The following is a 15,290-nucleotide window of genomic DNA, read 5'->3' as shown; positions in this document are numbered from 1 at the left end:
ATGTGTTCTTGAATAACATAATATAAAGTAAGAGTATGGCAAGTCTTAGATATGGATATTGAAACAGAATTGCACAGCTATTTCTTCATTCTTTTCCCTACGCAGTACCTACATGAAAATGGCATTGTCCACCGTGATCTCAAACCCGAGAATCTTCTCTACGCAACTCCAGCCCCAGATGCATCACTCAAAATCGGTGAGAACATGTCCTCAAGTTTAATGACTCCTTTCTCCATAGCAGAAGAAATTTGTTGTGTTGATTTTGCTTCTGTCCAATTTCCTAGAATATTTTACACACACTATCTTAGAAGTCTGTGCTCTTTCCTGGAATGTTAACTGGAAATAGGGCTCAAGTTGGTGCCCTGTTGCTGGTTGGATAAATGAATGTCAGCACTTAGTCAGGACGAGGACCTTGGAAGACAACCATGTGTTCTATACTTAGGCTTATAATGAAGAAATGATAGAAAAACTCTTTAGAACTTAGTTGTAGATAATGAAGAATTTTGAGGCAAAATGCTTGGCACATTTATGAATGTAAAATAAAAGCCACTTGTTTAACTGAACAGAGATAAATTTAGGTCCATATTTCCCTAAATGTGATCACTAGGACATTACATTACTTTCTAACAGTGAATAACTCCTCTTTGAGGAGTTGAAGGGGTGATGAATGCCATTATAAAATTAAGCAAAATCTCCATTCCTTCCAGATTTCCTAGAGCCTTTAAAAAATGGTCATGTGCAGGTGCATATCATCTAATATACTACAAAGTTATTTTCAGAAATAAAATCTACTCACTCTGAAACCTCTTTTTATTTTTTCCTCCCAAGAAGCAATTGGAAGAATGATTAAGAAGAACTTTGGGGTATTCTAACTAATTACCCAAAGAAAAGCATAAATCAGCATCGGGGGGAAAAGAAATATATTAAATACATAGTGTACCTTCTAAATAATTCTAGGTCAAAAATTCATTTCCAATTTTCTTTAATTATTTTTAAATGAATGAAGTTCTGTCCTTGGCAGAATGCTTGTTAAATCCTCTGAAATGCATTGCTCTAGTGCTCACTGTATTAAGCCGGCCTGCTCCCTGCATTTAAAAGGGCTAATATCTGTAGACTTAAGTTGTTCCATAAAGGAAGAGCTCAGACAACAGAATGTGCTTTACAAATGTGAGGGCCAGAATGGGGAAAAGAAACCCTAAGATTCCTGCTGGGAAGCTGGCTTGTTCTCATAATCATTTCTGAAAGGCAGTAGGCCACAGGGAGTTTCAGTTTCTTCTGACATCACTTTCAAATACTTGATCCTTAAAGAAAATTCTTTAAATTGGTGGATAGATACTAATTTAGACAGAAGAGCCTTGCTTTCTGAAGGGCAGCCTGCTGCTTGCACTGATAAGGATCCTGAGCCTTGTGGAAATGTAGGTTCAGTTTTAAAGTCTAAAATGTGTTCATTCTGCCCTCGCCTCTCTTGAAGAATGGCCTGATGTTTCCTGGCAACTTGGAGAATATTTTACTTAGGTAATTGGCCTCAAAGGAATGACTACAAATAACCCTTTGCCTCCTGAAAGGACTCACATTCGTCATAAAAGTATAAACATGGTATTTGTCAGGTATAAGAAGGACTGATGGATGCTATTTCCATTCAATCAGAAGAAGAGTTTCCATATCTGTTTATTTCCATGACGTTCTTGGAAAGTGTAGATTTTTTTCTACCAATGAGTAAAAGAGTCTGAACTATGTCACTAAGTCTATAGTGTTCCATACACTGATTTACTCTCATATGAATGTCAGAATTAATAACTTCAGACAAAACATAGCTATTGCAACCATAACTTTTAGAAAGCATACCTCTATTCACTAATATTAGGGAAATAGCCATGATTAAATAGAGACTTACTTTGAAATGTATTTGGGAATTCTCCAATTTAAAGAAATACTTGAGTTACTTTTTAGCTTCCTCTCAGATGTCTTGTCCCTTCCCGCAGCCACTCCTTTTCCATCAAATACAAAACAAATCAAACAAATCAGTGAGCTTCACTGTGAAGGACACTAAATTCTTCTCTTGTGATCACAGCTGACTTTGGACTCTCTAAAATCGTGGAACACCAAGTACTCATGAAGACAGTGTGTGGAACCCCAGGCTATTGCGGTATGACTCTTTAATGTGTTTCCCCTTTACTGACATCTATGTTCTCAATCATGGTCTTTATTTCATCTTAATTTCTCGTGTTTCTGTTTACAAATGCTTGACATTTAATGTGACTCTCCATGGCTGAGGCATGGATTAAGCACCCAGACTGCTCCTGGGTCTTCCCAAGGGGTCCAGCAACGCTGGGTTTAGTATTGACTGTCAGAATATGTCAGGCGGGATCTACTCTGTTGTCCACTAAAAAGTTGAGAGGATTCTTTACCACCACCCCCCATTCCCCTGGAAGAGGGCAGTGGAAGCAGAGTCTGTGCCTGCAATTAAAGCCATGAGCCCTTTGTTATTTTGCTTCATTGTTTTTCCTTGGGAGGGTGTAAGGAGGACAGTGCGTACACTAGTCCAGTGGCAGCTCACCTGTACTGTGAACAAAACTAAAGGTGGACTCTGGTGACTCTTGCCTATAATCCTAGCTACTCAGAAGGCTGAGATCTGGAGGACTGCCATTGGAAGAAAGCCTAGGCAAAATGTTCATGAGATACCATCTCCAGTTGACCAGCAAAAAGTTGAGGTGGAGGCATGGTTCTGGTGGCAGTGCGCCAGCTGTGATCAAGCAAGCCCAGGGAGAGTGTAAAATCCTGAGATCAAGCATTGGTACCAAGGGGAAAAGAAGGGAGGGAAATGGCATGAAATGGGGAATTTAAAAAGTGAATTTATTTACAATTTCAGTCCAAACTGAAGAGTCATTTTGTCTGTCTTCCTCACTTCCTCACCTCCTTATTACAGTGTTGGCATTTATATGGATGGCACAAAAACCAGGGATAGTCCTGTAGTTGTTTGGCTGTGGGCCCCTAGGATTCGGGAGGCTGGAAGATGTCTTTGTTTTGGCCCCGGAGGCCAGGACTTCTGGCTGTCAGTAATTGTCTCTGCCCTCAGCCTGATATTTCCTGTAGGGAGCTGGAACTGAAAGGATCATCTTTAAAAAGCAATCTTAATTTGGGGGAAGCCGTGTTGTTACACAATATCTTATTTGGATCCCTGGCTTAGCTCTACTAAGAGGAGAGCTTAAAGTCGGGGTTCCCTCCAAGAGTTCCTCTAACCTCACAGTTTCCTACCTCCCTTGCTTGTTAAATAATTGAAGGGTGTAGTGCATTATCCAAAGACTAACATGAAACCTGCCTTTTTATTTAGGACTAAATTAACAAGCTATAACCTAAAAGCCAAAAGGAAGCTTGCAGATATTACCCAGAATTCCTAAACACTTGATGGTTATTGAATAGTCTATAAATCAACCCAATCTAGATTAGGAGAAATAAAAAGACAAATCACATTTCAAATGATTCGTCAACTTTACTGATAGAATCAAGCTCTTTTTATACAAATCTTTATACAAATCTCTTCCAAAAACATTTATTAATCACCTATACACCTAGAAACATACACCTAGAAACATAGTATTGTATGAGATCCTTTGAAAAGGCTACTATGGAAATTGAGGAAAGGAGAGGTGTTCGGACGGAGTTGCTGGACTTGTTCTGGCATAAGCATCAGTATGTAGTCTTACAACCAGATAGAAAAGATCTGTAGTAGCTCATTTTTAATAGTTTTTGAATACACAGAAAGCAAATTAAAGAACTGCAATACAATATCCTTTAATGCAAGTACATGGCAATGGCCACAGAATTGTAATGTCTGAGGAAGCTTTACTAATACCCATAGAGTGTAAGTGACTTCTGTGAGATACAACATCTTGTTGTTAGTATCTACCTGCTTATACCCAAATCTTACAACCTTCTATTAGCAAATTTGTCTCTCAGGTAAATAAAAAATACTTTCAATTGTATTTTTCATAAAGCCAATAATGGTGCAGAACTAGGTATGCTTACCTTTCTTTTAAATTCTTATATTGTGCCAAATATTTTTTCTCTGGATCTTCAATTCTTTGAAGCCAATAACTTTGTCATTTGGTAGTTCAGTTCAGAAAAATTAAGATAATTATGCCTTAGACATGTCATAATTTGATTTCTCTCACGTTAGAAGTCTAACTATAGTCAGTGCTGGAGAATCAGTTGCTGGCTTCTCTTGGGCCACTGTTATAAGGCACTAACCTTGTACATGAAGGGTCTTCCTTCATAAAATAATCATGTCCCGAAGGTCCCACCTTAGAAGAGAGTGGGAGTTCATCAAAACAATTTTGAGGTGATGAAGACCATTCAGTTCTTGTAAGACTGAATGAGGATGGGGACTGGAGGTATTTCTCAGTAATAGCAGACTTCTCTGCCTAGTATGTCTGAGGCCCTGCATTTGATCCTCAGCACCTTAAAAATAAGGATGATGTTGGGTTAGACAACTCATTGCCTTTGCCACAGACTTAGGAACCAAGAATCTCATGGTTTAAAAAGAAATGTAAAAGCTATTATACTACTCGGCTTGCTCTGGACATTCCCTTTGTTTGATTTGTTTTTTCTTAGAGCTGTTCTCTGACCATCTTTGTCTGAAACTTCTCTCCTCCTATGTCATATGTAAGTTTTCTGTCTGTAGTTCATGCTATATCTATTTCTTTCCTGCCTCCAGGTCGCCAAGATTATGAGGGGAACCTAAATTTAGTTCTGTGGGACCAGATTGCCCATCTATTGAGACCCTGACCAAACAGATAGGGAGATTGAAGGAAATGAGAAATGATTAATAAATAAATTAAAGAGCTCCTACAGAAAGAAAGCTGATGGACAATTTAGTAATCATTATCTTAAGAGATGGGTAGGTTGGAATAATTTCCTAAGAATTGGACAGCTCCAGAATGACTAGATCCAGAAGATAGTAAACTAAATTTGTTTACTGGTAGATTCTAGTTTGCTCTAATGAAAGGGGCTCCCTTAGCAGTTTTTAGAGTCCTTTCTGTGACTGCAAGCAGCAGCAGTAGCAGCCTTTCAAGGATTGGAATGATTGTGATGAGAGCAACTCTTTCTTACAGCACTACAAAATGGCATTTCTGTGAAAGAATGAGTCATTCATTGATTTAAAAAAAAAAAAGATGAATCACTGAGTATCTGACATTCTCCATGTTAATCCCTGAAGGCGACAAGGATAAACACAGTATAGCCTTGCTCTTTGCAGTTTTAATAGAGTATGAGAGAAATCTCTAAACAGAATAAATCAGTGTTTGTGGTGATGAGTTCTACATTTATCTGAGTCAAAAGCTCAGGGAAACAGAAGAAATGGAACTATTAGTCCTGGCAAGAGACATCTTGCAAAGGAGAGGCACTTGAGCACTTGGTTCCAGGTAGGAGTTGAAGTGGAAGGGTCAGCACGGGGTGTCCTTGTTAGTGGGCATGGGAAGAGTGAAGTCATGGAGGAGTGGCAGCAGCTGGCAGGGTCAGAGCCTGTTTGTCCCTCTGTCATTCTCAACTGGAACATTGAGTCCCTGTAGATGTGGGAACAGATGGATAGAGAAGAGCCGCATGGAACATAGTTTTAAAGAATCTGTATATGAGGCTAAGAAATTGAGATAGTAAGGGAGGTAATGTGATCTGACAAAGAAAGATTTTAAATGAGACAGTACTTTGAAATCAAAGCTTGTGTTTTATAAATCTGGATAATGGTATGCAACATAATAGATATATTTGAGGAGGAAGAGATATAAAGAGAACAGACAGATCCAAAAGTTACTGGAAATGCTTTTTTTTTTCTTTAGTTCTTTATTTACTTGTGATACTGGGGATTGACCTCAGGACCTCATGCTTGACTGTGCCACTGGAGACACACTTCCAGCCCTCCCTTTTTAACCTTTCTCATGACTGAAAGCTATATACATGTACTGTTAACCCCTTCAATAGCTTCTCATTGTGTAGATCTACTTCAATTAATTTTATATAATATGATTATAAAAACCTAATATCTTTTCCTTCACATGAACAGACTTGTTTGTAGATAATGTTATTTTACAGTAGATACTTAAGTCCTGTAATAGTAATAGTCATGCAATAAGTATATGGCCCTAGAGTTTGTGTGAAGAGGCAGCAAAGTTGTCAGTAGTGTTTAAGATTATCCTTCTGCTCTGCTTATCAGCATAGCTCCTCAGGAAGAAGTAACTTGCCATAATATGTAAAAAGGAGGTGAAAGCAGCCAAGAACCCCGAGGGAGACGGGGTTCAGATAGACTGCTTACCTCAGAGGACTGTTTTCAGGAAGTCTAGAAGATTGTGAAAGCATCTTGTGCACACCAAACTGCTGAACACACATGTGAAATAACTATAATATAGGCTGAAAAGCAGGCTAGAAAACCAGAAATGAGTAAAGCCAATACTACAATCACAAAGTTCAAGTTGTAGTATAAATGAATTATGTTTATTCATATACATTCTTGACTCATTGGAAATACACAGAAATCTTACTTCAAAGTAACATTGAAGAGAGCTAGACATCTTTTTTCTTTTCCCTTCCTTCCTTCCTTCCTTCCTTCCTTCCTTCCTTCCTCCCTTCTTTTCCCCACCCCCACCGCCTGTCTGTTTCTCTCTTTCTCCTTCTTTCTTTCTTTTTCTTTTCTCTTTTTGTTAGTACCAGCCTTTGAACTCAGAGCTTTATACTTATTCAGCTTGCTTTACTTGGCTGACTCTGTGCCACTCCTGCAAAACACCAGTCTAGCATTTTTCTGGTTGTTTAGGAAGTGGAGTCTTGTGGTCTTTTATGACTAAACTGACTTCAAAACCATAGTCTTTCAGATTTCAGCTACCTAGTAGCTGCCACTAGCACCTAGAAGAAAGGGAAGACTTCTGCTTAGTAACAAGGAAAACCAAAAACTCCAGTGACTAAAAACAGGAAGTGAGTAAATTAGGCCTGAGGCAGAAAGATTTTGAAAATAACAAAATTTCAGTATAAAATAAATGTTTAGGGTTGGGTACCAAAGGCTTTCACTTATCATAGCTACTCAGGAGCCAGCTCAAAACCAGCTTAGGAAATCAAGACTCTTATTTCCAATTAACCAGAAAAAAAAAACTGGAAGTGGAAGGGTAGCTCAGGAGTAAGGGCAAAATCCATCAGTCAGTCAATTAACCAATGTCTTGTAAATTTAGAGCATTTAGAAGTGATCTAAATCCTGCTTTAAGGATTATCCAGAATTCTTACCTCTTCCCTCCTCGCCAGGGATTAGTTTGTCCTCAGTCTTTTATTGTAGGACTGGGTGAGGGGGTTAAGGCCTGTAATCACTACTACTGGGTAGACAGAATCATAGCTCAAGGTCAGCTCCACCTCAGCAAATCCCAGAGTGGTAGCCCAGGTCCATGAGCTTAGGTAGGAAGTTGCAGTCTGAAGTGAGCCAAGGCAAAAATGGAAGACCCTACCTACAAAAAAAAAAAAGAACAGGAAAAAGAAAATCACCAAAGCAAAAAGAACTGGGGCATAGCTGGGGTGATGGAGTACTTTCCTGGCAAGCAGAAGGGCCTCGTTTCAGATTCCAGTACTACCAAAAAAGCTTAACACATGCGTACTCAGACTAAAAACAGGTACAGTGTTACGAAGACAAGAGCAATGGAAGGTTAAAGCTCAGGCCTTCATTTTCTGTGGCTTTTGGAGGGAATTGCTAGGCGGTAGCACAAGTAGTTTGTAGTTTAAGATCGCCTCCTCTGAATGCTTAATGCATTTGAGTGGCCTCTCATTGTTTGCCATCTGGCTCTGGAATGATTAAGGTGAGGAATATTGCCTCCCAGGATGTAAGGGCCAGATAAAGAGGGTTTAAGGTGTGCTCCTTATCACTAAAAATTGACTAGTCCCAACAGGGATTGTCTCCATTATAATAAAGGTTGTTTATTATGATGATAAAACCATAAAATACATACGAAAATTTTAAATATAATATGTTGTAAATATTTAATACTATTTTTAGCTCAGTAAAGTGTCTGAACCCATATAACCAACAAAGAAGAAGAGAGGCTGAGCTTTTCTGGTCAATTGTAAGGGGAGACACATCCACTGCCAGTTCTTGTATGTACTGTGTCTAGTCTCTGCTTAGAGTAGAAGCCTTTTCTAATGACATCTTCTGAGAGTATGAGTATGTATGTTAACCCCTCTGTCATTTCTCAGGAAATAGAAGAGGAAAATCTGCTTACTTGATCTCTTTCAGAGAAACTTTTGCCCCAGGCTCCTAATAAGAGAGGGTCTCTTATAAATGAGTTGCCAACGACTCACAGGATGATGTGTCAGTATTGCCTAGGAAATGTATATAACTGAAACCGAATCTTAGGCTTCCAAATTACAGTTTGGGGCCCAGCCAAATAAAATCATGACCAGTATTCTGAACCAGGCCATGAAGTGCTTGACTTTGTGAAGAGATTCCCTATTGCTAATACTGTAGTGCGCTTCTCTGTAACTGAGCAGAACTAGCTGCATGCCACCACAGAAAAGTGGAAAAGAAGCCAATGTGGTAATGGTATTTAGGAGATATAAGGAGGTGTGTGTAGGTTTTATATACATACATGTGTAGGTGTGTGTGTGTGTAAAGCACATTTACATGTGCCTAGTACCAATTACTTAATGTATTTAATTAAACTGTATAGGTTCCTATTTCATATTTCTGCCTCTGTGGTTATTCAAATTCCATTTCTAGAACCCAGGAATAGTTAAGAATTTATTTTCTTTCAATATCTGCCACAGCCTCATTATTTTCTGATTTTATAATGGCATATATTATATATATATATTGTTTCTGTTTAAACAAAAATGAAAGCTAATGACTAACAGCTGAAGAATAAGCTGGGACTCTATGCAAAGATCTCTGTCCTTAAAGTCTACAAGTACCTATTTCTGAAACAATATTCATTAGAGGGAGATATGCTGGTCTGTACATTTTGACTAGGGCTGTTTCATTGGCAGCATGCTGCTTAATAACCAACAAATTCTGCCATTCGGATCAGCAACTAGAAATGAAAGCGCTGTAGGAAAAAGATGAACACTTATAAATGGAGGTGGTTAGAGAGGCACAATCTTATCCATTGCCTGGGAAATACAGGATAAAAGTGCCAATGGCAGGAAGCCCTGAAAAATATACCTGAATGATAAGACCTAAATAAATGGCAAATAATGATGTACTCTTAAAAGGGAATGCCATAACCTGATGTTACAATCACGTACATTATTTCCCATTTCTACTAAAATGTGTTGAGGTCTTTTTTTTTTTTGCAGTCATGGGGATGAGCACTGCCTTTAGACTTTCTCAAGGCTATAACTCTACCACTTGAGCCACAGCACCACTTCCAGCTTTTTCCTATGTATGTGGTACTGAGGAATCAAACCTAGGTCTTTGTGCATGCTGGGCAAGCACTTTTACCACGAGGTCAAATTCCCAGCCCTGTGGTAAGGTCTTCTATAATCTGCCTTCCCCACTGAGTTTGAGTTTGGATGGAGGAGTGAATGGGCTCTATTTTTGTCCTTTGTCTGTTATAGGCTTGGGAGTCATAAACCAGATCCTCCTAGAAGCTCCATCTTAAGTGCATGAATGAAACTTTCTAAATATATCACCTAGACAAGAATGACAACATGTTTAATAGGGCTTTGGTGAGGAACAAGTAAGGTGATGTACTGAAGTTGTCAGCACAACACCTGGTAACTCTAGCATGCCATAAATGAGGAGTGTTCTAAAGGTCATTTTAAATGATGGGTGTTCTAAAGGTCATTATGGAGTAGACAGGTGGATTACTAGTAAAGCACTTTCCAAGTATGTACAAGGCCCTGGTGTTGATCTCCACCACTGGACAATTCATGAAAGTAATTTCATTGTCACTATTATTATAATTGTTGGTATCATTTTAATTACTTTAAAAAAGCAGTGTTTCATTGTTTTCAGCTCCTTTCATATTTTTTCTTTTTCCTCACAAAAGTATTGAAGGAATTTTGGGGTAACGGGGTTGGAGGTCTTTGAAATGTCATCATCTTTTTTTTTTTAACCTAAAGGGCTCATTCTAAAATTTTTCCTCACTTCCAACTATAATCATAGCTTCTTAATTTCATCGTTTTATGATAGTATTCTAGATTGTTTTAAACCTACTGAATACAAAATGTGGTTTCTGAAATAGAATGTTTTTAACATGTAAAACACATGGAAAGTACCGAAAGGTGTGACAGTGATGAAGGTACAGTACACTCATGAACTGAGATGGTGTAGTAAAACCCCTTTGTGCAACTCCTTAAGGACAATTCATGTGTAAAGCAAAATATCCAGGTACTGATAGCTTATACCTGTAATTCTAGCCGCTCAGAAGGCTTAAATGAAAGGGTCACAATTCAAAGCCAGCCTATGCAAAAAAGTCCATGAGACTTTTATCTCCAAATAACCACCAAAAGGCTAAAAATGAAACTGTAGCTCAAGTGGTAGCGTACTAGTCTTGAATATAAAAGCTCAGAGACAGTGCCAAGGCCCTGAGTTCAAGCTTCAGTACCTGTACACACACACACACACACACACACACACACACACACACAGAGCTTTTTTCAAAGTTCCAAAACCTAAAAACATTTAGCTAAGAAAACTTCTTATAGAGATTACTGGAATGTATCAGCGGACCTAAGTCTTGAATATATCATATGAATAGTGTCATTCAGCGCTTTCATGAGGTCCTTTGTTCAAGACCTCCAAAAAAAAGAAAATAACTTAAAATATTTGAGTATTGTTAAAAATAAATTTAAAAAAAAACACTTTCCTCAGAGTATACAGGACCACAAAGCGAATCATGTTTTTCACTAGAGCTACTTCATGATATAGGGACAGTCCCAGGAGTTTCTACATTGCACTAAGTTCACTATGTAAAAACTGAAGGCAAATATTAAGTAACTCACGACTGAATAGAAGATAATTTCTTTTTCTCAACAAACAGGAAATAAACAAATAACATACATTTTTCTATAACAAAAACCCTGATATGAAAAATGAAGGGAATTTAGATGAAAATCTTACAGTACTAACTACTTAGAAAACAGCAATCTAATAAAAATACATACATATTCCTCAACACTAAAAAAAAAAAAAAGAAAAGAAAATCTAAGAATCTACATTGCAAGCTTTCGGCAAAGGTTCTTAAAAGATATCGTTTGTAGTCGCAGTAAAACGATCAATAGCAAGGATGAAATGTAAGACCTAATACTGCTAATCTAACCAAGGAAGGAATACTCTGACCCCCAAATTAAATACCCACAGAGGTGGTTTCCATTTTCCAAGGGACTTTAAAAATAATGGAGATAAATTAAATGCATAATAAAATGTCAGCTGTGTTTCTTATAACTTCCTGTGGACTGGCTAGTGGTTACAGTGTCTCCTAGAATTCCCATGGGGCATGTGGGAAATGGAAGTGGGAAGGAGGAAGGACAGAAGATGCTAAGCAGGCAAATATAAAAGGGTGTCCCACCCTCTGTCCACCTCTCTCTCTAACCACAGTCTTTCCATCTCTATCCTATAGCTGTAATTAGTCACAGAATCTGATTCAGATGAATAATGACAGCTACAGGAAATGTGGGGTTGGGAACACACAAAGGGTGTCAAGGAAAGGATGTCTACAGCTCTTCTTCATCTTGACCTTGGAGGGCACAGGAAATCTGCAGGCTGGGTGTGAGACTGTCTTCAGCTGAATTAGAAGTTTGAAACTTGGAGGGGCCAGGAGTTTGGCCTAGTGGCAGAGTGCTTGCCTAGCATGCACAAAGATATAGGTTTGATTCCTCGGTACCACATACATAGAAAAAAGCTGGAAGTGGTGCTGAGGCTCAAGTGGTAGAGCTCAAGCCCAGGACTGGCAAAAAAAAAAAGAAGTTTGAAACTTGGAGAAAAGTGAGTGCCTTTAGATCTTGATACTGGCTTGGTATAAAATATACTCAAATAAAATATATTTATTGTACTTTTTGGCTGTCCAGGCACTTCCTGCTTGTAGTAGATATTTAGTAGTCAACAAGAAAGAAAGCCAAAAAATCAGTAACTCTTCATTAAGGATCATAAATCTTAGTGTGAAAGCACAATTCATAAAATAAATCCATAAATTGTATAGAAACAGTGGTGCTTCCTATGCAGTAATATAGAGTTTGAAAAGAGCCTGTGTTATCATTGAAAATGAATGCTCAGTAAAGTTTCCTGTGAGAATGGAATGAATAAAGACGTGGCATATATAAGGAAGAGAATAAGTCCCAAGGATCCCTGGGGAAAAAACTCTCCAGTGGAGAGACAAGGAGTCCCAACCTGAGGCAGGTACAACAGCCTGAGGTAGGAGAGGACCTGAGTCTTTCAGGTACAGTCCTGAGGTTGTTTGGTTACAATGCAATGGCAAGTGGGAAGAAAAGAAAGCTGATGACCATAAGAAAAAGTTAGAACTTGCTATCTGAGGGCTAGCTTTGGGAATAACAGGTTTGGACCTGTTCATATTGAGAGATTTCTTAGATATCTAAGTGGAGACAGGTGCAGGGCAGAACCAAGTATGGCTGGAGCATTATGACAAGGACTTTTCTGTGGATTATCAATGTAGATGTGACCAGAATACAGGTGGAATTTAAAGTCAGGAGATCCTCCGGCATCCGTAATCACAAAAGGCGACAATCATCAGGAAGCCAGAGAGAAGGAATCACAATATCATTCATTTATAAAACTTCAAATTGAAGAGAGAGCTCTGGAGGAAAGGAATTTTGAATACATGTGGCAAGGCACAGGTTTGGGGCCCACAATTCAGAACAATAATATAACGAGTAAGCCTATAAGCAAGAGAAGAGGCAGTTTCCCTGACCCGGGAGTGTATTTTCAAAAGCTGACTGCCTCACATCCTAGGATTCAGGGCTCTCAGAAAGGGGAGATGGGGTGTGGTCCTTTCATTCGAGTATCACTCAGCAATAAACAGTAAAGAAGACAGTAACTATCTACCCTGTGTATGTAAACTAAATGAGTGGGTATAAACAATTACTTACTAAAATGAGTGCTAACCAAGCATATTTTGGGCTGAGGACATCAGTAACCATTGGAAGAGATGGTTGTCACCATTATCCTATAACTTCTCATTTTACAGATTGCCTTTTAAAATTGTCCCCATCTAATTATTATTATTATTATTATTATTTATTTTTGCCAGTCCTAGGCTTGAGCTCAGGGCCTGAACTTTGTCCTTGGCCATTCTCAAGGCTAGAGCTCTACCACTTGAGCCTCAGCACCACTTCCAGCTTTTTTCTATGTATGTGGTACCAAGGAATCGAACCCAGGTTTTTGTGCATGCTGGGCAAGCACTCTACCACTAGGCCAAACTCCCAGCCCCCATCTAATTTTTAAATGTATTTTTATTTTCTTTTAGAAAGAGGTTGCAATTCAACATGTCCATTTATGAGTATAATACATCTTGGCCTGTGTCACTCCTATTCATTCTCAGTCATCCCTCCCAAATGCAGCCATTCCTGCAAGTTACCAGGTCCCATTTTTTGTGTGTGTGAGTTTACTGAATATTATGATAGTATCCACCCATCATTCTCTTCATTCATCTGTACCCTTCCCTTTAGGGCTTTTTTATGTCATAAAGACATATCAGATGACAACATAAATCATTTTCTAACACTCTTGCTATGTAACTACGAGACCCTACTCCAAGAACAAAGCCAACATGCCAGAGAAGTGACATCTGTGTGTGAATTCACTTCTATATTTACATATATGGCGGTGGAGTGCTAGGAGAAAAAGAGGTCCGAGGAAGAGGTGACTGATGGACAGCAGAAGATGAGCTTAAGATGGGTTATGTGGGCCCTGAACATGTACAAAATATTCCCTTTCCAAGTGTTACTACAGAAAATGTGTGCAGGAAGTAATAATTAAAAGTTTCCAAAGAATTATTATTGCTGATCACGAGTTAGAACGTTGATGACAGCCTCAAGGGAAAGCATAGCCTTTTCCATACTTCCCTTACAGACAAGAGATTAAACTATAAGTCTGCTAGCTTATGCTTGCCTGTCTTTATACGGGTGAAAGTCTTCTGGAACGAGTGGGGATTATTTGTTTATGCCCCTATGAGAAACACATCCTACGAGAAGTGGATGACAGCTTTTCATCAGCACTCTCCCAGTTGTAATGTGATTAGAAAAGGCAGTCGATTCAGATTTGGAGAAAGTCTTGATTGCCTTGAGATGGGAGGGGCCTCTGTAGAATCAGAAGAAAGAAAACTTGCAGGTTAATAGAAATGAGTCGTGTTTCCACTTTGCTCCTCTGAAAAGCATTCTCAAGTCTTTGATTCTTCTCTTCAGTGTATCATTTTTGTCTTCATAAAAATAAGGTGAGAAAAAGACTGTCTATCCATCTGTAAGATTTATTCAAAGAGAAAAATCGCACAATTCATGTGGCGGGGTAGAGTGTTTAACAGCTTAAACGGGAAACATGAAGTGTCTGCAGTGTCAACATTCAAGGCCACAGGAGAATGGAAAGAATGATTGAGAATATACATGGCATCATTTCTGTATTCAAGCTTCCTTCTGACATTTTCTTTTTACTCTCCACTCCAAATTTTACACAGAAAGTGTACTTCTCCTGGCAACTGAGACAGCTCAGTAAAGGACGGCATGGGGCACACGCTAAAGAAAACTTTCAGTTTGGAGTCTGTTTGGCTGTGGGCACAGCCACCACTCCCAGCTACTGCCCTAAGGGCTAAGTTGGAGCTGAGGCAGGGAAGAGTTCACAGATACTGTTCTTGTTCTTTCCCCAAATACATTCCCTCTTCCTGCGAAGTTCCTAGACTGCAGGTGCCAGGATAAAGATGCTGGGGGGTTTTATAGGCCCCAGAAAATGTCCTCAACTCAAGACAAAATTGTGTGCCTCCCCTTCCCCCGCCCCCTCCAGTGTTTATTCTCTCTGGTGGGAAGCGAAAGGGAGAGAGATCAGGCTGTCTGATGCACATGGATTTCTTCCCCCCCCCCACATGTTTTGAATTCACAAATTGAAAACCAAGGAGAGAATACTTACACACACACACACACACACACACACACACACACACACACACACACACGTTCTGACTGTTGAGTCTGCAGTCAGGCCTCTCTGCCTGGCTTTCCTGGGCCTCTGTGTGCCTCACACATGCCTCCCTTCCTCCAGTGCTTGCTGCTCCTTTCTGAGGAGGCGCTGTCTCCACTTAAAACTCTCCAGTCTCTCTCCTCAACCATTG

At 39.2% G+C, this 15,290-nt stretch overlaps 1 protein-coding gene across 1 annotated transcript in view; it reads left to right on the top strand.

Annotated features, from left to right (window-relative positions):
* Camk4 (calcium/calmodulin dependent protein kinase IV) overlaps positions 1-15,290 on the top strand; it is a 203,751-nt gene that overhangs the window by 170,788 nt on the left and 17,673 nt on the right. The window contains exons 6-7 of the mRNA XM_090331505.1: positions 106-196; positions 2,072-2,146. Of these exons, the coding sequence (XP_090187631.1) occupies positions 106-196; positions 2,072-2,146 (166 nt within the window). The remainder of the gene's footprint in view (positions 1-105; positions 197-2,071; positions 2,147-15,290) is intronic.

The sequence above is a fragment of the Megascapheus bottae genome, chromosome 4 (genome assembly GCF_031878675.1).
Source record: "Megascapheus bottae isolate mThoBot1 chromosome 4, mThoBot2.hap1, whole genome shotgun sequence".
Lineage (NCBI taxonomy): Eukaryota > Metazoa > Chordata > Mammalia > Rodentia > Geomyidae > Megascapheus > Megascapheus bottae.
This window is presented reverse-complemented; position numbering and strand designations above follow the sequence as displayed.